Source organism: Echeneis naucrates, chromosome 23, assembly GCF_900963305.1.
Source record: "Echeneis naucrates chromosome 23, fEcheNa1.1, whole genome shotgun sequence".
Taxonomy (NCBI): Eukaryota; Metazoa; Chordata; class Actinopteri; order Carangiformes; family Echeneidae; genus Echeneis; species Echeneis naucrates.
In genome coordinates this window covers 737,728-764,184 of record NC_042533.1, presented here as the reverse complement: position 1 = coordinate 764,184, position 26,457 = coordinate 737,728, and the positions used below count along the sequence as shown (strand labels likewise).

Sequence of the window (26,457 nt, the reverse complement as noted above, 5' to 3'; positions counted from 1 at the left end):
CTCCCAGTTTGTCGTACGCTAACACAACGCTATGAAAACCGTGTGGACGGGCTGAAATTAGATTAGATGACTCAATCAGTAGATTAATCCACACCTTAGTTTATAAATGTGGTCCGTTTACTGGCCATCAACAGCAGAACTGATGTATTTTGAGTTTTAAATGGCACCTTGGACACTTCTTTTTTTTTTTTTAGATCAGTTGATAGTACAATAAACTATAATGAAAACTAAATGATCTTTGACTTTGACTCAGTACCTCGTCCTCGGACAGTTTCAGCTGGAGCTGGTTGTTAACGGACGTCAAACAGAAGTTGAATGGTGGACACGGAGCTGGATGCTGCTGCTCTTCACAACACTGAGTCCATCAAAGAGCTGACCGGCCAAAACGTCACCGAGATCACTCAGAGAGCTGGTTCCACGTCGGTAAAAAGGTCTAAAGATTCAGTCATTGCAAAGATTTCCTAGTCAAAGAGATGGCCTAGAGTCTGACCGAAGGTCGGGGTTATGAGGTCACAGTTCAGGATGCCTAGAGGTCAGGGGTCAGAGGGGTCAAGTGGAACCATCCAGCAGCTGTCTGAGTGCCCTCTCGATGTTGATACGGTGTCCCAGTCTGGTGACACCCAGCTCCACATAGTCCTCCTTGGTGAGGGCGGGGAGATGGGAGCCTTCGATCTCGTGCTCCTGGAAGCGCTGGCGGTGTTCGGCCAGGCCGACGCTCTCCAGCCAGTCCCCCACGTCGTATTTGTTCCACAGGTTGAGGGGCCGCTGCCGCCATGGCCGAAGGGCCAGCAGGGGGCCACTGAGGACCGGAGAGGGGCATGGTGAGGCGTGGGGTGACGGCGAAGGGGAACGGGATCTGGTTCGTGCGCTGGCGCTCCGCATCACGAACCGAACCTCCTTCGGTTCTGAGGGGAGGCTGAGACTGGACGACTTCAGGATGGTCAGACCGCGACCCGAGCTCAGATCTGGCCTCTCAGAGCAGGGAGCGGCGGAGGAAGTGAGCCCTATTGACCTATCAGCGGGGGAGGCAGAGGGGGAGGGGCTCCGGCGGGTTACAGGGTAGCGACTTCCTGGTCGGACCGTATAGCTGGCGCCAAATCCTCGCTGGGAGATGGTGTGGAGTTCGCCGAGACTGGAAAACAGCCTGCAACACATCAGATGGAGTAATGATGGCATCACTGGTACCTCAGGTGGTTGCCATGGAGACGGGCCTTTCAACCTCAAACCCTTCAGTAGATTCTTGTTCGCTAGCTAACCTTCTGAATAAAGGTGACAAAGGAGACGTTTGTAAATTTGATTAGATAAATATACAGCTGACATTAGCCTCTGCGTCTTTTGATTTAAGAGGCCACTTAAACGTGTTAACAAAAGCCCGACAGGTTTGTTACACTAAACAGTTGATTCCAAAGATGGCGGAAGAATAATTTCTGATTTTTAGTCGTTAGTCGTTTGCAGAGAAGGAGCTTGTTAGTTTGTTGTTAGCCAATGAGAATCATCTTTTAGCGATAATGAAAATGTTTACCAGAGATAAAAACCTACGATTTACTCTCTCCTCTGTCCACACATCTGCAACAACACAAACAACAGATTTCTGTTACAACACACACAGTGACACTATCAGGCCAGTAGTGTGAGGCAGTTCACCATACCTAGCTCCGCCTACTGGTGACCTCCGTCCAGGGTCCAGGGGGCTTGGCTCCTCCCCCAGAGAGTGACTGTCTTTGTTCAGCAGCTGCAGCCGATTAGCGAGGTCCAGTCCGGATCCAGCTCTGCCGCTCAACTCCAGCGCCGACGCTGAGCGGCTGGTGAGATCCACAGCTGATCCCGACCCCTGACCTCCCAACGCCGCCGGGCGGCCTCCTCCCTCCTCCGGGCTGATGCCCCGGCGCTCCTCCCCTCGGTCGTCCCCTCCACCCCACAGCTTGGACCTCCTCTGGAACAGGTATCGTGGCTGCCGGCCACCGCCGCCTGTTGGGGAGGAACAGAGCGGCGAGGATGGTGAGGAAGAGGATGCAGCTGAGGGGAGGAGCTCGCTGTCAGAGGATTGTTTCAGCAGCGGGTCTCGAAGCGCTGACCGGCCTCGGCCAATTGGCGAACGAAGGCGGGGCTTTAGGCCGGATGGGGAAGTGACGGCGGAGGAGGGAGATGGGTGAGCAGCAGGTGGAGAGGAGGGTGAGGACGGAGCAGGAGGGGAGGCCAAAGTAATGGAGGGAGGAAGTGAGCTGGGGGAGGAGGAGCTATCGTGGAGCCGTTCGTCACCTCCTTCCTCCTCATCTCGTCTTCCCAGGGAGTCGGGGCCACTCTCCCCTCCGCCTCCCTCCCCGCTTCGTCGTGGCAACAGGGTGAGAGAGGATGGGGTAGGAGGAGCAGGAGGACTGGCAAAAGCAGGGGGAGGAGTCACCAGACCAATTCTGCGTAGCTCCTCCCGAGTTTCCTCATCGCTGGATGACAACAATGCTGGTGGGAGTGTCACTGTGTAAGCTCCGCCCTCTTCCTCTGAGCTGCCCACTGTGAGGCTTCTGCGTCTGTCAATCAGAGCAGAGTGACTCTCATTGGCCAGCGACGGCAAAGGGGAAGGTCTCCAGCGTTCAGGGGAGGGGCCAGCTGGTGATGTCACTCCTCCCTCTGTTTCTGGACGCTCCACCTGTCCGTCCGGGAAGAGGGGCGGGGTTATGCGTTTATGCCGTAGCTCAGGGCTGGTTTGTGGTGTAGTGCGCTTGGTTCGCTGCTCTGGGCTCGTTTGAGGGGTGGTGCGCTTTGACCGGGGCTCAGGGCTGCTCTGTGGGGTGGCAATAGGGGTGCGCTTGTGTCTGCCCTCCGGGCTGGCAGCGGGGGTGGGGATGGGTGTGGTGGAAGAAGAGGCGTGTTTAGTCCGAGGCTCGGGGCTCGGGGTTCGGGCTGTCAGCGCTCGTTCTCGTGCAGCGAGAGCCAGAGCGAGCGGAGAGGACGGATCTGAGGAGGGACAAGACAGTAAAGTTGGACAGGCGTTTTTGTGTAGACGGAGATGAACAGTTTATTTTGTTGTTGTGAACTTTGTTTGAAGATCTGTCCTCGTCCTGCACTGGTGTTTTAGGGCTTACAGAACTACATTGAGGAATCCTGGCAGCTGTTTTCCAGAAGTGCTTTGTCACTTCAGAAACAATCAAGAGATGATTTAACGTTGTTGGACTTACCCAGAGGTTTCCCCGTCAGCGGGTGGAGGAAGGTGTGGGGCGTTGGCGAAGGCGATAGAACCGGGGCCGGAGGAGGAAGCTCGCCAAGGTCGTCCATCGAGTGGCTCTGAGTCAGGAGAGGCGGCACTTGGTTTTCTGAGCCCGCCCCCTCGACAGACAGGAAGAGAGAGGACCGGCGCCCCTGAACCCGGGCGCGCTCAGAAAGAACCTGCTGCTGGTACAGCTCCGCTCTGCTTGGGCTGCCGGGCCCGCCTCCATCTGATTTGGAGGAATCATGATCTTTGATTCCAAGACCTGGAAGACACAAGGACATGAACAGTCAGGAAGACTGCAGCAATGACGAGGAAATGAATTATCAAAGAAAGAATAATTTAACTTCAGCAAACAAAAATCAGTTTAATTGGATTTCACTGAAATTTAGTTTGTCAGTCAATTTGGTGAAAGTTCACAAAACTAAACTGAAAAAACTACAAAGCACAAACAGAAAATGAGCAAAATGTTGCTAATAAACATTTTTAATCAGAGTCCATTTTTGTTTGCTTTAATTAAACCACTCTTTGTGTGAGAGGTTGTATTTTAAAGACACTCGTCTCCTCGATCCTAACCCTGCTCCTCTACAGGAAGCTGTTTCAACAAAGGTGACTTCCTCCTCTGTGGTTTGGTGGGCGGAGCCTGCTGTCCCACGTTAGCATAAGGGTTTTCTATTGGTCTACCCCGGCGGCGTGACAGTGGTGAGTGGCCGAGGGCGGGGCTGGTGCTGTGGAGAGACAGTGTGGAAGTGTGCGTGGCTGTATGAAGCGTGTGAGTAGCGGTGTGCGTGGCGGTGGCGTGAACGTCGGGCTGCAGCGGCGGAGGCGTGTCCTGCAGGATGATCATCGACCTCGCCTTCCTCTGCCGCTCGGCGTGGGCGTGGCTCCTTGTCGGCGAATCAGAGAGCTCTTGCAGCCTTGGCTCTGCTCCCGGCTTGAAGCTGGAGCGGGTAAGCCCCTCACCTCTGGCAGGGGGAGGAGGGGGAAGGAAGGAGGGAGGTGGCCCGGAGTCAAGGAGGAAAAGTGAGGAGGCTGAGGAGGCGGAGGGAGGAGGAGGCGGAGCTGTTTGAGGAGGAGGAGGGATGAAGCTGTCTGTCAGCGAGGAGCTCCGTGGAAACCGACTCTCATTGATCAGAGCGGAGATCCTGTCGTCCTCAGGTGTCCCTGTAACCATGGAGACAACAACCAAGCACAGAGATCCACCGCATGAAAATAACCATGAAACAATCAGTTTGGATTCATGTCGATCAACAGATAAAAAAAAACAAGAGCTTTTAGATCTGGAGGGGGAGGAGCCATCAAAGGTCAACAGAGAAGGCCACCTGTTTTGAGTCTTAATGCTAAGCTAGGCTAACCGTCCCCTCACCGAAGCTCTTGGTCCTGGACATCCCTCTGGGTAAGGCCATGGTGCTCTTTTCGGGGGCGGTGGGGGGCACCAGGCCCTGACGCTCAAACAGGGACTGAACACAAACAGAACACAGATAACGTTACTTTTCCACCACACCTGATCCCACGTGACCCCATGTGACCTCTGTGCTGAGCTGCCGTGGTTATGGAGCCCACGTGGCGGGTTCACTGTGTGTTTATAATGTGCAGACGTGTCTGTTTGGTTGGCGAGCGCTGACAAGCTGCATATTTAGGATTTGACCTAAACACGACATTAGAGGCAGAGCTCAGGGCCTTCGCCACGCCGGCGCTCGTCTTACATTAATCTCAGCCTGTGTGATCCGTCGGCTGGTCGGTCGCTGTTTGACCGTTGCCGCTCTGAAGTCATCGGACGGACGCGCCCTCAGGACCACTTCCTGCTGGCCGCTGGCCAACATCTCGTCCAGCTTCTCTGCAGTAAGGAGATGTAGAGAACATCAACAAAACAAACCCAAACAGCCTCATCACAACAACAACAACAACAACAACAAAGCAGCACAGGAAGATCATAGCAACGAAACATGAAGCCCTGTCAGTGATCGGCGTCGCAGCCAAGACTTTAATATGGACGTGTGATTATTATTGATTGGAAACGTTTAAAATGTAACTGAGGACGTGTTCAGCGACGACCTGGACTGAAACACCACCACATCAGTCCAACATCATGCCATAAGACTGAGACAATTGTTACTGTAGTTATACAACACAACACTATCACACACGAGACTAAAGCCACAAACACAGTGCGAGGTGCAGCGTCGGGTCTGCGTGACTCACCGAAGCGTCTCCTCCTGGCTGCAGACAGAGCAAAGGTCAACGACACACCCTCCTACTGTTTCACTTCAGCTGTGTGTGTGTGTGTGTGTTTGTTTTACCTATCTCCTCCAGGTCGGCGGTCATGGACTTGGACCGGAGAGTCAGCGATGTGCTCGGGGCTCGTTTCGGAGGGGGCGGAGCTACAAGACCAGAACCAGAATCAGATTACAGTCAGAGAGAGAAACCAGTGTCGCTGCATGTGTTTAAGTCTCCTGAAGACAGAGACTCAGATGACCTCTGACCCTAAATAATCCTACGTTGATGGACTTGTTCTCATTTATGATTATATAATTCTGAAACATCATGTTCATCAAAGTTCACTCAGTGATCCTTGACCCCTGACCCCTACAGACCGCAATCATCACTCACAGCTGCAGTGTTGTTCTGATAGACCCCACCCACTGCCAGGTATCCATGGAAACCAGGTAATCACCTGCCAGGGGTCATGATGTTTTGGCTGATCGGTGCATTTATTAAATGTCATTACAGACGACCTAACTAAATCTAAACTTATGAAAGTATCAACAAAAAAAATGCCATAAATTTTATGTTTTAAAGCAGGTGAATTAAATAAAACACCAAATAAATAATAATCAATAAAGGGGGCGGGACCTTTCTTCCTGATCAGGTTGGATTCAGATTTTCTGGAAACAGACACGACTTTCATCAACAGGCGGCTTCCTCCCTGTCGGATCAGAGCGACCACCTGACGGTGACCCACCTTCACCACGTCGGTACCGTTCACCTGGTCGACAACACGCACAAACACACTGTGTGATTACAGGCTACAAGCTTTCATAAACACCAATCAGATGCTGGTTGATGGACAGCTGTTACCTCTATGAGGAAGTCTCCAGTTCGTAACCCCGCCCTCCAAGCCACGCCCCCCTGATCAACTGACTCCAGGTACTGAAGAGCGGGAAATGCCGGAGTGGGGGCAAACTCCTCGATGGGCGTCTCAGCTTCAAACGGAGAGAAACTGTTTTATTTTTATATTTCTATTTTGTAAATCCATCCACTCATCCATCAGGCATCCATCTGTTTCCACCTTTAGCTCCTCTGAGGACGAAGCCGAATCCCTCGCTCTCTCTCTTCTGCAGCACGGCCGTCTTCTCCTCAATAACGTAGTCGCTAACATAAAAAAGACAAACATCTTGTTTGATTTATAAAATGTTATTTACACTTTCGTAGGAGGGTGAGTTATCAACTTAAATATTAATATTTTTGGGATGAGTCAAACACATTTAACATAAACTGATATTTTATTACATGATGTTATATGAGCACTTGTTTTTTAATGTGTCTATTGTTATTTGGGTAACTTTATAATAAGGAGTGAAATGCAGCACTGGTGGTCCACCTGTAGGAGGTGTAGTTGTCGTAGGATCCTACAGTGTAATGTCTGAACAGCCTCTTGGTTCGGTCCTCCCTCGTCTCTGAAACACACGGACATAAAAAATTTCAAATCAAACACAGTCACAAATTAGAGTTTACACAATACTAATGTACAGAATTAGTGTATATTCAATATTTCATGATTCCATATTGTCCATGTTGTTTTTACCCAGTCTGGGGTCGTACTGTCTCATCTGGACTTCTTCAACACATTCAGCAGGAAACCAGCCGGTTCTTCCTTTAACACTTCCTTCCCAGAATCCTCCTTCTCCGATAGACAACACTGTAGATGCAACACACACACACACACACTCATTGCACTGTAAATACACAACACATTGTGTTATTTTAAGCACACACATCTTTCATGTCTGACCTTTGACCCTCTCTCCTCGGTGCAGCTGGATCTCGCCGGGCCCCTGGGGGACGTGGGACCTCGTGGCGATGAAGGTGCGTCCTGGTACGGCGCTGTAAAGCCTCCTCTTCCTCAGTTGGGGGGTCAGAGGAGGGGAGGGGGGCGGGCTGGTCTCCACATGACCTCCACCACTCGGGCTGCAGGAAGCCAATCAGAGACTTTACAGTCGATTTGAAGGGTTGTCATGGTTACTCAGCACTGTAGCACTTCAGAGCTTAGTGCTTATTCTGTCAACTACTCCCAAACTAACGCCAACTACAGTCGTACCATTGCTGAACATTGTAAACGTAAATATAAATCCAGCGTGTGTGTTATCTGTGTGTACCTGAGTCGGCGTGTGTGTCGCCGTAGAGAGTGTGTGTGTGTATCGTGGTGAGTCTCCAGACTTTGGAGGGAGGGGCCAGGGGAGGAGGCGGGGCTTTCCAAAGCATTGTCACTGGCTGAGCGAATCAGAGAGCGCGGTGACGACAGACCGTTTCCTGCTGCCGTCCTGGTCATTCCGACTCGGCGACGTTTTGTGTAGGAGGGAGTTTCTCTGAAGGGAACTACTTGGGCACATATACACATATATACACACACAAACATACACACAGAGTTAACGTAACCTGCTACTTTTGTGCGCATGCAGAAACAGACACACAACTTAAATGATTTTTAACTCTAAGCCAACTCACCAACATCAGAAGTTTTATGGATCTTTATGATTTCTGCAAGATCAAAGTTCCCAGCAATGATCGCCACCTACACAAAAACACACACACACTTTTAGTGTTGTGTGCCATATAGAACTAAATTTGGTGGTTGTAGTTGTGTGTTTGTTACCTGAAAGGCTGTCTGGTTGTTGTAGTTCTTGATGTCTTTGTTGGCTCCTCTGAACAGCAGCACTCTCGCACAACTGTCCTGAAAAGCCAAGAACCATCATTTTATAGGCAACAAACACAAAAACCCACAACCCTCATTTTATTGGGATCCAGACTGAGGTTTAAAAATATCACCTCCCACCTCACTGTGTGTATGTGCAGTGTGTGTGCATGCGTGTGTGTGTGCTACCTGGTTATAGAGCGCACAAAGGTGCAGTGCGGTGTTTCCAGATGCATTCTGGGAGCTCATGTCAGCACCGTAGAACAGCAGGTGCTCCAAGTGCTGCACGTTACCATAGCGACATGCCTGAATTCACACACATACAAACACACAAACACATTGGGCAGGGTTTGAACTTGTCATTGCTGCAAATTAATTAACTGATATTGTGTGTGTGTGTGTGTGTGTGTGTGTGTGTGTGTGTGTGTCTTTCACCTGGTGGATTTCCTGCCACCCGTTCTCATCAGTCATTCCTGCAACCATGACAACAAGAAATCTTTCAGCAGTGAAATGGTTTTCTTTTGTTTCCCACAATCTAAATGGTTATTAAAACCCATCAGAGGGATGTTTAAAGGGCACCACTGACGGCTGTGCTTGCACACACACAGGTGAGTTGTATTGACCCTCGTGAGCCTCCGTACCGATGCTGGCGTGGTCCTGCAGCAGCAGCTCGCAGCAGTAGGGGGCGCCGCCCACCATGGCAGAGTGATACAGAGGCGTGAGGCCTCTGCTGTCCTTGTAGTCCGGAGAGGCTCCGAGGTCCAGCAGGGTCTAAGGACCAGGACAGGACAGTCCTCATAATTCTATCCCACGTCTGCCCCCATAAACCACCAGAGTCCCTCTGGATCTGCCTGTATGCCCTCTTAAACACACAATGACTGAGCAGACAGATTTAATCATGTAGACACAAAGAAAATAAATTCTGAGACAGAGTGAGTCAGTTGGAGATCCTCAGACAGATCCAGCATGTCCGGACTGAACGCCGACCTCAGAGCCACGCTGATGACTCAGTTTGTCTGGTGCTGAGATGATCATTTCATACTGGGTCACATTATAATTACCATCTAAATCCTCCACTTCCTATGAGCCATCTTGGGAGGCTGATTATATTAAGAAGACATTTACTGAACTAATAAATCAAAGAAGAAGTAAGGACATTTTCCCATAGACCTCCATACAATCTAACTGATTCGCCCCCTGCTGGTTTAAGGACTCAGACTGTTCTCTCCTCCAGCTGGAGCTGCCTTCAGGCTCTGTGGGTAAAAAGCAGGACTGATGTTGTGCGTTTGGTGTATCCTCACAGTCAGAGCTGCGCTGTTCCTGCAGAGGACGGCTCGATGGAGGGCCGTGATGCCGTCCCGGGTCCTGAAGTCCAGGTGAGCTCCACCGCTGCGGAGAACTTTGATCAGCTCGCAGCTTTCCTCCAACTGCACGGCCAGAGTCAGAGGACACTCTGAGTCAGAGAGAGAGACCACAATTATTACCGCCGCACACTCAACCACTAATAACACTTTCTCCTGAGTCGGGACAAGGACTCAAGTTCACAGGGGACATCCCCAAGCCCCGCCCACCTGGACCCACCGTACAGCCTTACAGGGGTTGGTGAAGTTCAGTGTGAAATATAGACCTTTAACGTTTGAGTTTGAATAAACTGTTCGATTTGAAATCTAAAGTCAAAACCTCCAGTGCTAAAACTGAGTTATGAAACTTCCTTTCAATGGAGACAGGCTCACAGTACTCTCATGCTAAGCTAGGCTAACAAGTGAATATGATATCCAAACAAATATCAGACATGCTTGTGTTCAAAGAAACAAATCTGTGACTGTTGCTGTTGCGTTGCGTTTGTTTTGTGCGCACCCCCATTGTCCGAGTCATGGAAGTTGGGGTCCAGGCCTTTCTCCAGCCACTTGGAAACCTTCTCCACGTTCTTCTGATGCACGTGCTCCATGAAACGCTTCAGATTGGCCTGAAAAACACCAGAAACGAAGAAAATTGTGGCAGATTCTTTATTAAATGAGTCACAGTTGTTTTAGACCTGCTGAAGTTCAGCAAATGAGCTTTACTACGGAATAAAAGTGCTCTGCTGCACAGAGATGGAGAGCCACCTGCTGTGTTTGTACCTTGGTGTGTAACTTGGCCAGCTGTTTATCATCCACGTAGCTCTGAGTGTAAACTCTCCTCTTATAACGAAACTAAAAATCAAAACAGAAATGTTTAATGGCATCGTCATTGCACTACGTGGTAATTTATGGAAATGGAAACTACATAAAGGCATGATAACAAAAACAATAGTAATAATCCTAAAAGAAGTTTGATTCATATTTGTTGAATGACTCTGTCAAGTACAGGTCAATAAATCAAGTAAAAAGTAGGGACATTTTCCCATTGACTTCATTACAATGTGACTTGCAGTGGAGTTGCAGGTCCAGGTTTATAGACAGTGTCTAAAATGCTCTTATTAGCTTTAGAACTGAAAGTCAGAAAACTCGTGGGAGTCACAGAGCAGGAACTGGGTTGGTTTGGGTGTTCTCCAGAGAACGCCTCACCTCCAGGTAGGGGATGGGGGTGATGGGGGGGAGGGGATACTCCTTCAGCAGGCGCTCCTCGTCCAGAAACTTTCCGGCTCGGCCGTTGAACGCCGGCTGGAAGAGACCATAGTTCAAAACATCCGACAGAGACTGAGTCAACGTCACCAGAACCCTCTGCTTACTGGTCCAAACTGGTAACTCTGGGTCCAACCGCAAACACTTCTGAAGGGGCCAGAGACAGAAGACAGACAGACAGAGAAAGAGACAGACAGACGGACGGACGGACGGGTGGACAGACAGACAGACAGACCGGTTTGTGCTGCTGATTGGTTCGTTTCGTCCTCCAGCTCGTATTTACTGTGTGTGTCTGTGTGTGTGTTACCGTCTGCTGAAGGTCCGGGATGCCGATACGGACGACAATGCTGTTTCCAGGGGGCGTGTCATCCCCGTCGTCGTCCCTGGCAACAGCAGAGCCTGTCGGGTTGCCGTTAGTAACCGCCTGTTGTCGCGGGCGATCATGTTTGGTGTCAGCAGCCGGACTCAGAGGCATGTGGCTGAAAAACAGCAGACTTTACATCAGCACACCTGACAGACCAGCAGGAATCCCATCATCCCCGGCTGCCTGTCGTCTTTACAGCTGAGAATCAAATACTGAACTTATTTTATTAACTCCCAAGTCACACACTGGTAATTTCCTTCAACCTCCAACTATGTGTTTACGAATAAAGACGCGTCGTATCGAAGTGTCAGAATTCCAGCCAACAGGAAAATAAAGTTCGTTGTCAATGCACCATATTTTTAACTCACATCACATCTTTCCCATAACGGGACCTTTAAACAGCGTTTCTCACCTTATAACTTGACTTTATTTTCTAAAAGTGTTTTCCTGAAATAGCATGAACAGCAGGTGAGATGTTGGGACGCCATGTCAGGCAGACCTCAGACATTAGCATGAATCTGACAGCCTCCCACAGACACTCTGCATTTTCACATTCAGGTCTAAGTGATAACGGCAGATTTCCATTTACGTTAAACAGACGTGACACATTAATGCGATTCAGCCCAAACGTTCTCCCCGGCTGTGGGACGACATCTTATTCAGATCATCTGCTGACTGATCTGACCTCCACCTTCTCCAGCTCTAATAATGGCCTCAGGACGTTACATCACATCCTGTTTTTCACCCTCAGCTCAGCGTCCACACAGATACGTTTCTGAAAACAGTTGAGTCACCAGTTTGTCTGAAAGTTTGAGGACTCACCTGGTCAGAGGAGTCTGGTGTCATTGTTGTTGTTTTACATGTCCTTCAAATTATTTTCTGTTTAAAGGTAAAATGTAATTTAGTGATTGATTGTTTTATTGGGTTTCCTCCCAAAGACGTCATGTTTGGGTTCATTGGTGACTCTAAACTGTCCGTAGGTCTGAGTGGTTGTTGGTCTCTCTGTCTGTCTCTGTGATGGAGACCTGTCCTAACTTTATTTTCCTGTTCAGTGTCTTCCCTCCCAAATATCTGTGCACAGCCCTGCAGTGGAAAAACAAAACTACAACACTAAAAACTTCAGTTCCATGTGCTGTCATCTTCACACACACTGATATTTGGTATTTATTCTGTTTAAGAAAATACCCCCCCGCCTTATCACTGAGCCCATCTCCGCTCCTGTTGATATTCCTTTCTGATTATTATGTGTTTAATTATCGTTTGTGTTAATCATCACTGGTGCTGATTAGCATTTGATTACCATTCATGCCAATAAAGGCGAGCAGAGCCGAAGTCAGAACTTAATGGCTGCTTCCATTACAGATAAAAGAGAGACAGGAGGACGAGTTGTGAGTTGTCATAGAAACTGGAATAGCAGGGAATCCTGTGCTAACCTCACAGTGTCACTGTGTGTGCGTGTGTGTGTGAGTGTTAAAAAAGAAGCCCCTTGATCTACATGATCTACATCCTTGCTGTTGCTATGGCAACGCAGTTGAACAAATTTCGCAGTTCCCGTTTAAAACCACCGACCTACCTGCTGACTATCTCTCTCTCTCTCTGTCTACCTCACTTGGCCCTCACTGGTGAACGGAACCTGATTGGTGTTTTATTGATCAGGTATCGATCTGTGTGATGATCAGAGACAGTTCAGGTGTGGAGGGATTTCTTTCTGACAGCATCACATTTAAAGGGCCAAAACGCTGTTTCTGTGTGTGATGTTGAATACTGATTATTACATAATTTAATATATAACAGAGTTAATTATATAATATTTCATTTTTATCAACTACCATAGCGAGTCCACTTTTATAAATAAGATAAATGAAGGGAGTTTTTTCAATATTTGACCAAAACTTTGCCTCAAAGCCAAAAATAAAATATAAATAATAAAAACACTTTGGTAACCGATGTTGCTATTTGAAAAAAAAAATTTTATGTTTTTTTAATGTCTTTCTCTTTCAGGTTAGTTCTGATTTGTGTGGAAATTTGATGCTCCTTTTACTTGTTTTGTGCCTTTAAATGCCTCTTCAGATGTCTTACAGGTCTGAGTGTCCTTGAAGGCACTACCACTGGGAGAGCTCTTTAAACGCTCGCTGTTCTCAGCTGCTTTAACTCCAGACAGTAATTTAATTTCAGATCACATTTGAAGTCAGAGGAGTTGATTTTCAGACTGTGCTGATCTGTAACCAGGACAGACAAACGGCTCAGATGAATCACTTCCTGTCATTTACTACAGTAAAAGTCTGGTAATTGCAGCGATATTTCAGGTTGTGGAGGAATCGACCACACAGGACGACATATCATGCTCTGAAATGCCGCTTTCAAAGAAATCACAGAGTCATTCATGCGTTTTTCGGTTCCCATTCACTGCTACAGAGTATCCCAGCATGCACTGGGTGGAGGTCACAGACGGGTCACCTGTACAAACCTTTATAGAACCATCTTTTGTGGGATAATGAAGCTCTTCACGTGAATGGCATTTTGTTTCATGCTGAGCGAGTCAGGCTCATTAACTCCCAGCAAGCAAAGACCGTGTCTGTTCCGGACCAGTTCTGTTTTTAACATTTCCATATTTTATATTTAAGGTCCGTGTTAGTGGACGTGTCTGTCCACTTCCTGCCTTTAAAAGCAAAACCTTCCCTGTTCTGAAGAGAAGAAAGTCCAGAAACATCTTCTCCAACATGTCTGACTAGATTTTTCTGACGACGTTTGGCCCCTGAAACGTTTCACATCTTCACCTGAGGTGAGAAACTTTCTCTGCTCCAAACAAAAGGTGTTTTTTTTTGTTTTGTTTAAAGCTTTTCATGACCAATGCCAGAAATTAAAGCTGATTAAATCAAAGCTTTTCTCTGCTGTTTGGTGGATTAACCTTCAAAATACAGGTAAAGACTAAAAGGTGAACTAACAGCTGTTCAAACATAAACAGCCGGATTTCACTCTGCTCTGTTTCAGCCTGCACAGACCGATCTGCAGCTTCTCCCTGAAATCCAAACCAACCTGAAAACCTTCATTTAAAATCAACACAACAAAGAAACGTTTCTCCAACAGTTCCTGCAGATCAGGACCAATCTGGTGCAAACAAAACCTGGACCTGGACTCTTATGACCTCTTAAACCTCGGGGTCAGGAAGCTCCACCTTCTGATCCAAATATGATTCATCTGGTAAAAAAAAATAAAAAATAACGTAAGATGGCCAAAGGACAGCAGCTCACGTCACAGTGCGCTGACATCTGGTCGCAACAAGCGTTTTCTGTCTCTTCTTAGACTCATTGTTTCATTCCCTCGCTCTCTCTTGCTTCCTTCCTCTCCTCTTTGTCTAACCCTCCTCACTTCCTTTCTCTAAATCTCATCACTTCTCGTCCCGGAGTTCGACCGTTTTTCACAGCTCAGTTAATCTGAACACTTCTGCTGGTAGAAATCACACCACGTCCCCCCGAAGTGTCTCCGGTTATCTCCAGGCTGTTGTAGATGTGAATGAGTCCAGCAGATATCTCTCAGTGGGAGCAGATCAGCCTTTATGTGCTTCACCCTGATTGTTTTCCTCTTCTCTGCAGAGAGCTCAGTTATGTAACGTCTCCTCGGTGCTCAGGTTTCTTCCAGGACTCATCTGATCCAGGATGTGCAGTGCTGGGCTGATCCTGGCTTCAGATCATTGCCTTGTGGAAAGGTGAAATTCTTGTTCAAAAAGAGCAGCAAGCGGCTTCGTCCCGAAATAACTCGGGGTCACCGATTCGATCACTTCCCGTTTTTGTCCTGAGCAAAGCCGCTGTCCTCCCACACAGCCTGAACAACACTGCAGCAAGTTTATCTGGAAATAAGACTCAAACTCCAACGCTTCGGTTTCACCAAACCAGAGGACGCCCACGTGGCTCTCAGGGACTGTGAGAAGTGGTTTTAGCTTCAAATCACATTAATGATTCACTTTTAATTGGCTAAAATTAAAATCTCTGATGCCAGAAGATGTTTTCTTATTAAGAATATTAAAGCCCATAAAAGCTTCGACATCTGAATCACGCTAAGGCCAAACTGCCCCATGGGAGAGCGAGGGCTTGACGGAAAATGGAAATTTCTCAATCAAGCAATCAAAGACTTGAACTGACGGAAGCAAGGTCTAATTCGGCCCTGAATCCTTTTCTCTTCATCCTGACTGAAGACTGAAATAACAACTCAAAAATGCTGGAAGAAAAACTCATGAAATCTGAAGAATGAGACATGTGAATAGTCACACTGAGTCACATATAATTAGCTGAGGTTGAGCTGATTCTGAATTTGTGGAGACATTTGAAAAAATAAAGAAGACAGAGGGATGAAAAACCCGCACAGACAAGGCTGTAAAAATGTAGTTACTGAAAACTGTCCCAAACCTGGAAAGTTTAAAAGTAAAACGTAACAATCAGGGACTTTTTTTAAAACCAATCTTACTAAATTTTTCATGATCTTTCTACTTAGATATAACGGAGATGCTTGGATATCAGTTTATCCTGTGAAACTCAACGGGCTCTTGAAAAGAATGGGAAAGTCCATAATCTATTCTCTGCACAAACGGCTCTAAATTATTTATTGGATATCAACAGTTTACCCAGGAAATAATATTCCTTTAGCTATAACTTTTTTTGACAATCTGAAAGCTGATGAAAAAGCCAGACGTCGTTCTGCATAATTCAGAGACACAGTTCGTCTGTTCCCATCAGTCTGAACGTCGCACTCATGAGGAGATCAGAGAGAAACACCAGCCTCACGTCTTCAAATGCAAATTTTGTGTTTTGTGCACAAGGAAGAGGAAGGAAGAGGAAGAAAGACGAGGGAGAGGAGGAAACACAGGACGGTCTGAAGGGCCCGTGTTAAAGGTTGACATGCAGTTGAGGGTTAAAAACAGCATGGATGAACCACATGAACAAAAATATTACAAATTAAGATTCAACTAGATTGAATAATGTGCTTGTTTTGTCTTAAAGTACTTTCAGATCAGTGCTATTGAATCCTAAATTAGAGTTTCCTGTCGAATTAAGGACTTGAGTGTGGATAAGTAGGAGAGAAATTGGCTGATATAACACAAGTGCAGCATTTGTGGCTCTTCGAGGAATTCTCAGACTCATCTTATAATTTTAGGGGAACTCGTGGTCACGGTTCAAAGAAACACTGAGTGCCGCATAGAGCTGCTTTCACTGTGTAACCTGTGAGGACGGATGGAAGAGCTATTAAATGATGTTCCAGCTGAAATGATTCAAGGTCTGTGTTGTGGTGGTGTGTACCTCTGCCAGCCAGGAGTCATTGTACTCAGGAAAGACAGAGATATAAAAAGACTTTGAAGGCCTTAAATATCGCTGGAACACAGTTAGGGTCTAATTGAAGAGGTGGAGGAACCAGCAGAACCTGGTCCTAAATTAGACCAGAAGCAGAAAATGGATCATCTAACAGTGATTCTCTGCAGACTTAAAAGACCAAACGGATGAGTTTTTCCTCCAGTTAAATACATTAATCATTTGTTCAGACTTTAAAGGTCCACACGGTATAAAGGTAGACCTCCGTGTGGTCTTTGATTCTAAATCACATCCAGGTTCTGTATTAATACAGTGAAAGCCTCAAAGGTCTCAGTCCACAGAGTGCTCACAGTCTGGATTCAGAACCTGAACCAGCGGTCAAGACTTCTGGGACTTTGTGAGCATTAGAAAGACTCTGAAGTAATTTTATCTGCTTTACATACAGCCACCTACTTCAGTCTGGTTGTCCCACCGACTGGGTTTCTAAACACATAATCCAATTAAAGGACTGAAGTCCTGATGTCTACAGGAAATACAGTGAATGTCTGTGAGGCTGCAGATCAGGATCAAACCACGACAGAAAAGATATGAGAAACACTCACCTAACGGCAGCAGTCCCATCAAACTTTTCCAATGGCCTTCGCTGATGCCTACTGGTCTCTTCTGGTCTGTCTTGGCCGGGTTTGGTCCTGTCTAGATTTGGCTGGTTTACTGGATCTGCTTCTGGCTTCTGGTTGTGGCGCCAGGTTTTTGTGTTGTGATTGAATGGAGCTCAGCTTTGACCTTCAGGGGAGTTTTTTGTGGGGCCGTTCTGCGGTGGATGCGTCGGGTGTTTCGGTGGCAGATGAAGGATTTTCCGTAGATGCTGTAGGTCCTCTTTTAGACTGAGCAGGATCGGGAACAGGTCAATGACTTTAGAAGCCAGCAGTGAAGTTCTTCATGTGCTGTGATTGTGTTGTAGTCCTGCAGCAGAGTGAGGGGTCTCAGAGTTTCAGATTGTATTCTGGGTGCTGCCCTGCCCATCCTGTAGGAAGGGAGGAAAAGAGGGAGGAAGAGGAAGACAGGGAGGAGGGAACGGAGGGGGGAGGCCAGGATATGAAGAAGGGAGGAGGGGGAGAAAAAAAAAAAACCTCACATCAGACCAGGAGACGAGTCCATGATTCACAGAGATGACGAGCGTTTAAGGTTTTAGCTCTAAGTGGGTCAGACACCATTTCAGGTTCAGTCGAACCTGCAACTGAAAGAGCGGCAAAAACCCCCTAATATCTGCTACTACTATTACTACTATTATGTTCTCAGGCGGGTATAAAGATGGTGGATTTCAGTCTCTTCTTCTACCTGAAAATATGCCCACTAACTCCTAAGCTGACGTGGAACCGTCTACGTCACCTTCCCATTACATTGACGAGTCCACTCAGACAAACTGAGCTCTAAACTACCGACACACAAGATCCAGAGTTCTGTTTCTAGTCAAAGGTCGCCACTATGAGAGCACCAGTGTTCTTAAGCTCTCCTTCCTCGAGCTAACGCTAACGACCCATGGAAGCAGCACTGACAGACAGGACATCTGCTGTATCAGGCTGCACGTCTGCAGCCGCTACGCTCACTTCTGGTTTTCTCTTCTTGGTTTGATGACTCAGCAGCAGCTTGTTGAGCTTGTTGCAGGTTTAAATAACTTCGGTCAGATTGTTCGTCCTGCTGCAAAGCTGCCGGTTCTTCGGCAACGTCAGCAGGGAGGTGGGCGGCAAAGGACCCAAATTAAAGAGGAGATTAACATGAAAAGATGTTTTTATGGCTAAAAAAACAAAAGTAATGATGAGAAAATATCGTTTATCTCAGGAAGGAAACCCGCCTGTTGTTTTCGCTCTGAGGTCTGGATCTGAAACTGCAGGAATAAAGACACTGAGTTTCACTGCTGATCTGATCCTGATCTGATCAGGGAAACTGACTGAATCCTGTTCAGGGCCACGACTTTTGGAAGCTGCAGCAGAAGACGGATTGCAGACAGACCAGACTTCCTGAGCAGGACCCAGGAAACAGGTGGATCCTCTGTTGCCCAACTTATCCCAAGATTCATTCTCATCAAAGATTAAGAGGACAACATCAAGGAGCCGCCCTGAGCAGAACAACGCTAATAACGAAGCAAACAGAAAATCCTCCTGAACTGACGCATATTTACTTTCGGGAACGCCTGAGTGCGTCCTCGTCGTTGTGACAGGAAGTGCTGAATGAGGGACTTACATACAGACTCTGTTAGTGACCAGCTGTTGACCTTTTGAGTCTGTTGTTAGCACGCTAGGCTAGTCATACTATAGCATACTGGTAACCAGCTGGTAGCTTGCTAATAGCTAACAGCCAGCTGGTATAGTGTGAGTGCGTGTGTGTGTAACCGGTATGTTTCCATGGCAACACAGACACCAGGAGGACATGTTCAAAACAATTCAGACTTGACAAAGATTAGAAGCACTTCCCGTCACTCACACTTCCTGTTTCCAGTCTGGGTTGCCAAGGAAACGGATGTTTGGCAGGAAAAGGTGGCGAAGCTGGACGGCACTGATAACACACACTCACACACACAAAGCCGTGTTAGCCCCGCCCCCTAACCCCTCCCCTCTAAAAGGAGCTTTATTTAAAAAATGAACATCATGTCATATTTCAGACTGTAAACTAGAGACTGAGACCCAAATCCAGGTGTTTGGGGACTGATTACCCAGAGACCATCTCTGAACCTGGACCTGGACTCTGGGTCGGAAAAGTGAGGCCAGTGCTGAGGAGTCTTAAAACTTCATGTCCTGAAGTTTATGGGAAAATGCTCCTACTTCTCTCTTGATTTGTGGGTTCATCTAATATAGCAAAGGGTTCCTCTGGGTACAAAACGAGATGGGACAAACAGACAAATCACAACCTGAAGGCTTTAAAACAGCAGTGCGGGGTCGAGACTTGCTTCAGAATAAATTCTCATTGAGATTTCAGCAATACTGGCATTTTAATCTCCAGGATTTCAATTTAATCAAAATGAAACTGGGACTTAATTTGAAGGGATTTACAGAGGAGGCCTGCTAACAAGCATCTATTGAATTGATCCCCCTCCTACAGTGGCGTGTTGATATCAGGTATGACTCTGACTCTTTATCTGCTGCATTGAAGTTGAGATAAAACCGATTCTCTGTGCGTTGCCCAGAATCAAGCGGTCTAGAGACGAGTTTCGGTTCATTTCTGCTGCACAGTTGTGGTCAGATCACCGAGGATGCATTTCACTGTTAGGTGTGAATGTTGTGTGTTGCAGTGTGTGTGTCTGTGTGTCCTGGGTATGTAGCTCCCTTGGCCATTACCATGGAAACCAATGGCAGGATCTGATAAGACACACACTATTTTCTCCCTTTCTGACACACATAGTTTCTCTTGTCAAGTTTTTCACATCACTGGGAACCAAAAAATATTTGGAAAAAAGAAAATTGGAGGTGAAATTCGTCCAGATTTCCATAAAATTGCGAAAAATAAAAAATAAATAAATAAATAAAACCCAAATGTTCTGGAAGCAAAACAACTAACAGGCAACCACATTTTTTGGTGTTTAAATTTAAATTTTTTTAAAAATAAGGTTTTGGTTTTGGAACCAAGAGCTGAAGAGACGGTACAGTTGTTTTTGTTTCAAGAGGACTATATTGAGGTCTATGGGAAAAGGCCCCCATCTGTGCAGGGACACCTCTGTCTCCAACGGCCTCGTCAGCCAGGGCGTAAAGAGTCCTGAAGCAGATGGTGTGACCCCACCAAGGCCTTGATCTGATCTTCACCTCAACTTTCTACAAACTGAAACGACAAATAAAATCTTTCTGAATGCGCCCTTGCTTTTCTTTTCAGCAGCTGAGGGGTCGGCTCTGCCGTTCGACGGGGAAACAGGCGATGACTATCTGAGCATGAAATGATGGGAAAATGGTGGTTGAAGGTCTTCATGCTACAGCGATTCTTTACTAAGTCAGGACACAAACTCAACACTGTGGCGAAAAATTCAGCAGATTGAGGTTCACCTTTAAAAAAAAAAACCAAAACAAAACGCAGGTCTGTCATGCTCTGGGACTAAATTAAATCCTGTTGGGTTCTCTCATTTCACTTTGTTCAGCGCTGAACTCCCAGATATTCCTGTAAAGGATCTTGAAGTGATGAACCAACCAAGTCCAATCAAGACCAGATTATAAAACCTGCTCAGAGTCCTGCTTGTTTGGGCGCCCAATTAGCAGTTGGATGAGGACGTGCGGTAAAAACCAGTTCGTTGTCCACCGTTCCCAGATAAACTGTCCACCTGGAGAGACAGGGTCATTACTTTTGGAGAACGTGGTGACCTTTAGCTCCTGCTGCTGTTTTTCTAGTTCCGTCTGTTTAGTTTGGCTTCATGGATAACAAAACTATTGGTTTTAATTGGCTGGTGTCCTTCACTCTACAAACTACGACCTCTTTTTTTGGTTACCTCATTATGCCGCAGTATTTTAAGTATAAATTTTGTTGGTGTCTTTCTCTGTTGGTGACAAAGTCCCCGTGTTTATTCTTCATTTGTCTATTTTAACAAATGAACGCTCAGATCAGCTCCCAGATAAACTTTTGAATAAATGTTTGCAAAAAACGAGGACTGTGGTTAACCGGAAGAATAGGAAGAAAGTTCCCAGCGAGGTAAACCCGTCATTTCCCAGCAGTTTAACCTTTGACCCTCAATGCCAAAGGAAAGTCACTCAGACGAGACTCAACATGTTGCCATGGCAACCACGTGATGCTTGAAGTGTTGGCAAATCATCTCTTTAAAAAGACGGTCTGAGATTACGGCCTACACTCTGCTGCTCTTACATAACACACACACACACACACACACACACACACACACACACACAGGACGAGAAAGTGATGCTGAAACAAACTGAAACAGGAAATAAAAAGGAGAGAACGAGGAAGGAGAGAAGGAAAGGACGGGAGTTTCAAAACAGGGGAGAAACCCAGAAAAGGAAGGAGGAAAAGAGGAAAGGAAAAATAAAGGGTGTAGGAAGGAAAAGGAAGAGAGAAGATGAAGAAAGGAGGGAAAGGATGAATGGAAGGAAAGAGAGGAAGGGTCAGAGAGAGGAAAGGAAGTGAGGAGATTAGGAAAGGTAGGAAAGTAAATGACTGGAAAGGGGGATAAGAGGGGGGGGTGAAGGAAAAAAGGCAAATGTGGAAGCTGAGGAAAGGAAATGAAGAGTTAAGAGCATCTAAGGGAAGGAAAGAGGAAGAAGGGAGGAAAGGAGAGGGACAGAAAAAGAGGAAAGATGAGGTAACGGAAAAGGAAGGGAAGGAGGGAAGAGGAAGGGAGGAGAGGAAAGAAAAAGGAGGAGGAGGGTGGAAGTAGGAAAGGAAGAGAGGAAGCAATAAAAAGGAAACAAATCAAGGAGGCAAGGACACAAGGAGAGGAAATGATGAAGAGTAAATAAAAGTGGAGGAAATAGGAAGAGCTAAAAAAGGAGACAGGCAGCCAATAAGGAGGGATGAAAAGGGAAGGAAGTAAGGAGAGATGTAAAGGACATGAAGAGATGAAAGATGGAAAGGAAAGGAAGGAGGTTAAAAAGGTAAAGTATGAAAATGAAGTCACGACTTCTAAAGTTACAGACCAGCAGCAAGTGAGACACACACATACTCTGCACATATCAGCAAAAACAACATAAGCAAAACACGCATGTATTCTCTTCAGTACACACACACAGACACACACACCAACACAAACACGGCTGCAGAGACTCACCCAGAAGCTCACCGACTCGTTCTCCATGATGATAAACTGAAAGGAGAGAGAGAGAGAGAGAGGGAGGAAGAGGTGATGGAAGATGGAAAAAGAGGAAAAAGAAGAGGAGAAAGAGGAGGAGGAGGAGGAGGAGGAGGAGGAGTATCCGGAGACGAAAAGACAGAGGGAAGAAGAGAGAGATGAAGAGAGATGAGGAGGGAGGGAGAGAGAGGGAGGCAGGATGAGTGGAAGGCTGGTCGGTTCAGCCCACACACTGCTAGCATGACACACACACTGTGCATACGTGTGTGTGTGCGTGCACATGTGAGTGCACACGTTGTCTCCCACTCCAATGCGTGGGTTAGAAAACACACCACTCTCTCTCTCTCTCACTTGTGAGCGAGCAAGGGGGTAAGCAGCGTGGGTGTGGAGGAGCGGCCCCGTCGCTATGGCAACGATGTTATGGAAAAAAAAAAAAAAGAGGGGGGCTCAGCATCCAAGTATTACCATCATCCTCATCTTCATCACCACCACCAGCCAATGGTGACGAGTGTTGGTGAATGAGAGGGGAAAAAAAAAAGGTTTGATTCCATGACATTCTTCAGAAGTCTCCTCTGACCAATCAGAGCACAGAGGCATCGGTCACATGACTCATATGAACCCGTCGCTCAGATCACTGACTGTGTTTACTGCAACAATCAGTCACTACACAACAGCAACAACAACAACTCCTCCTCCATTCATTTTGATGTTTTCAGCACCACCCAGCTTCCCCCAGTCATCACAGGACCAGGCCCAGGACCAGGACCAGCACCGGGAAGGAGGGGGAGTCCAGGTCTACCCAGATCTGGATGTCCAGTGTTTGGTCCAGAGGAAGAGGGACAGCTTTAAATTGAGCACTTTATTAGGAACACCAGGATGGTTTTGAAGGTCATGGTCAGCTTCCTGTTCTAGAACATGGGGGCGGGGTCACTAAAGTTCAACAAAGTCTCAGTGCCATCTTGACAGGCAACAGGAAGTAGAAGACAGACATGGTCACGTCAGTTAATCTGGTTGTTTGTAGAGGTCAGAGGGTTTTTTTTAGCTTTTTAAAAAAGGTTTTACACCATTTTATGGTGTTGAACTAAACAGAAAGGACATAAACCTCCAGGTTTGGTGCATTGTTAAATACAAATAAAAATGTAAGTTTAAAAAGGGCGTTTTGACTAGTGTGACTTTTTATTACAACTAAGGAATTCATTAAATAAGATGAATCTCTCAAGCTTCAGACTTCAAGACAGTTTGAATAAATCAGACTTGAATTTGTTGAAATCTAATTCAAAAAATTAGATCAAGTCATCAGTTGTGATGTTGGTGTAACAGAAAAGGCCAAGGGTCACCAAAAGATGGAGGTTAAACGCCCTACATGCGGAGGGACTGTGAAGCATGATGGGAGCTCAGCGATCAGCTGTTTCAGCCTGTTGTGCTGTCACGACGCCCTCTGCTGGACTCAAACTGACTGAGTTTTTTTTTATTTGAGTTAACTGTGAGCAAACAGGAAGAGCCCGCAGGTGAGGCGTTTGTGTTTACAGGATAAAACACAATCTGATTTTAACAGACTGAGACTACAAACCTGTGTGGAGTTTTCAGGTGGTCCCTCTCTGAGCTGCAGATCTGGATTTGAGGATTTACATTTTTATTTCAGCCTAAACACACCAACTGTTGGCTGACTGTATGGTTACCATGGCAACAGTCCACCTGAGGGAGATTAGGGATGTAAAGAGATCAGTGGAACATGTTAATCTGAGCTGCATTCAGGTGCACGTCAGAAACAAACTCAGATTCAACAAAATAATAGAAATATTCTGAGTGTAGAAAACTGGACTGACACCATAAACACATTCAGATTTTGACAGAATATTATACCATGAATACAGAGAGGTCAAAGGTTAAAAGAAATTTGGTCTCTACTTTCAGCACTTTTATTCTGACATTTCTTCTAGTTTACTGATTTTTTGTGGTTCATATTCGATGCTGCTTAAAAAACAGACACTTTAAAATCAGAGTAAGTAAAATCAAATATGTGTTTCAGAGATATTTTCATCTGATGTTTGTCGCCACTTGACTTCGTATATGGGAAAGCACTGCTGTAATTCCAAAGCATCAAAAATAAAGACACTTTCTAGACCCAGAGTCTCAGTCCAGGTTTATACAGTCTGAGTCAAATAGAAACAGATGTTTGTTTGAACACTGAGCTCATTTATTTAGGAAAAGAACGATTTTCAGACAATGTGCAAAATGAAATACTATTTACTCACTAACTACAGTCGAGGTGTGTGGCCTTCATAGAACACAACTGATGCAAATGAGACGGTCCGGGAAACTGACCCATTCCTCCACATTTTGAAGGATCCCTCAAAGTGGGAGTGGCTGGTCTTCAACCTGGACCCAGCTGGTCCGGACCGGTTGAGTCAGTCTGGTCTACGAAATGTTTGGCTGCTTCATGTCAGCTCAGACACTCTTTCTGTCTTCAGTTCATGAGTGTGTGTGTTTCATATGTCTTGTTGCTCCTTCAGCAGAAGGTCCACGTAGGCTCCGGTCACCAGACTCTCCTGAGACACCTCCAGCTGCTCCATCAGCTCCTCAGCCACCTAAACCCAACACAACCAGCCCCAAAACAAAGATCACAATACGCAACCAAACCTCATGAATTCATCAGGCTCAGAGTTTAGAAACATCTGACGATCAGGTTTCATCATTACAGACTCTTTAACAGTCCTGCTCTGGACTCACCTGCTGTCCCTCCTCCACAGTCTGATCCGGTCTCATCACAACCTGAACAAGGACACACACCGATTACACAGCCGACAACAACAGGCCTTAACCTCCAGGGCTGAAAACACTGGCCCTCTCTAAACCTGGACCTGGAGGTGACTCTACTGGCTATTAAAAGAAGTCAGATAGTATTGAAGTCTATGTGAAAATGTCCCTCCTTCTCCCTAATCGGATAGCTCAGTAAACATTGTCCTGATGAGTTTATGGTCTCAGTCTCTAGTTTCATTCATACAACATGGTTGTTCACTTTTGTGTGTGTCTGTGTGTGCATGTGTATGTTAACCTCCAGCTCCATGTAGTGTCCCAGTCCCTCCACTGTGTCCAGGTGAACTCTGGTCTGGCCAATCAGAAACAGCCGCCGCTCCTTCCGAACCGAACCTCTGACCCCGAGGGCATCTGACAGCACAGTCTAAACACACAAGGACACACAAAACCAATTAACCCGATCAAATACACACATATTACTGCAGAAACACACACGGCTGTGTTTACCTGCAGACTCTGAGGATCGTTGGTTGGACTGATGGAGTAACGAGACAGTTTGGGTCCATCAGTGTCCGGACGCTCGTAGAAGATCAGCTGACCTGAGCCATCCTAACAAACAAACAAACAAACAAACAAACTCAACAGTTCTGAATGAGATGTTGTTAGTGTTTAAAAACACACACACACCGTGAAGTCTCTCAGCTTCAGCCTTCCTCGGCTGCAGTTGAAGAAGGTGTCCTGCTGCCTGATGATCTCGCCCTCTGATTGGCTGAGACGAACCGCCTTCTCCGCAAAAGCCGTCGGGTCGCCGACCTTCGCTTTGATCTCCACGTTAGACGGCATGGCTCTACTGAGCCTGCGCAGAACGGAGGGAGAACGTTTGTTTTTTTTTGTTTTTTTTTACGTTAAAGGGCGGGAACAGCTGGGGACTCCTCCGTCACTGCGGTTACAGCGGCGCCGTTCAAAGCACCGCCGAAAGTTAACGTTTATAACGGCAACAGCCTAACCCAGCAACAGTAGCAGCAACAACAACAACAACAACAACAACAACAACTACAACTACTACAACTACTACAACTACTACTACTACTACTACTACACAAAGACGGACTGACTTCAGTCTCCACGTTCCCGCTGCTCGATTCCGCGCCAAAGCTCGTCAAATCCCCTCAACTTGGGGCGGGGCCTTGGGGACCGGAACCGGAAACAGCAAATATATCGTCCTGTGAGCGGCGCCGGTCCGCCACCTGCTGGTCCGGAGGGAAACCGGAAGTATTTTTCATGTATATACGTTTTTAAAATTAGTAATTTACGTTGTTTTAAGTCAGAAAAACAAAATAAATATTCGATTCACTTGAATCGTAATGATATTAAGTATGTCTGGTACCTTTTAATTGAGATACCTATAGGTATCTAACTTAAATAATTGCATTAATTTTAAACTGTTATTTTTGCATTTAAATAACTCAAATCATTACAAAAAAAATATTATTTTTTTTCTTTTGAAAAATAGAGTTTTCAAAGAGATTTAAATGTCAGC

At 46.5% G+C, this 26,457-nt stretch overlaps 1 protein-coding gene across 3 annotated transcripts; it reads right to left on the bottom strand.

Annotated features, from left to right (window-relative positions):
- Positions 1 to 153: 153 nt before the first annotated feature.
- shank3b (SH3 and multiple ankyrin repeat domains 3b) lies at positions 154 to 24,534 on the bottom strand. 3 transcript variants are annotated; one of them, XM_029494885.1, is made up of 30 exons: positions 24,416 to 24,534; positions 23,731 to 23,855; positions 16,984 to 17,405; positions 11,025 to 11,196; positions 10,825 to 10,864; positions 10,661 to 10,756; positions 10,235 to 10,306; positions 9,972 to 10,080; positions 9,416 to 9,567; positions 8,756 to 8,885; positions 8,550 to 8,587; positions 8,304 to 8,420; positions 8,076 to 8,153; positions 7,928 to 7,994; positions 7,579 to 7,798; positions 7,215 to 7,390; positions 7,008 to 7,121; positions 6,804 to 6,879; positions 6,492 to 6,574; positions 6,281 to 6,405; positions 6,056 to 6,188; positions 5,503 to 5,583; positions 5,405 to 5,422; positions 4,909 to 5,039; positions 4,569 to 4,662; positions 3,779 to 4,366; positions 3,174 to 3,467; positions 1,650 to 2,952; positions 1,540 to 1,566; positions 154 to 1,144 (listed from the first exon to the last, which is right to left on the bottom strand). In XM_029494885.1, exons 4-30 carry the CDS (start codon positions 11,159 to 11,161, stop codon positions 550 to 552), a joined length of 5,094 nt encoding a protein of 1,697 aa, XP_029350745.1. In that variant the 5' UTR covers positions 11,162 to 11,196; positions 16,984 to 17,405; positions 23,731 to 23,855; positions 24,416 to 24,534; the 3' UTR covers positions 154 to 549. The 3 variants fall into 3 exon arrangements, with proteins under 3 accessions (XP_029350745.1, XP_029350743.1, XP_029350744.1); XM_029494883.1 differs by having other exon boundaries at positions 10,661 to 10,864; XM_029494884.1 differs by lacking the exon at positions 5,405 to 5,422 and having other exon boundaries at positions 10,661 to 10,864.
- Positions 24,535 to 26,457: the final 1,923 nt, after the last annotated feature.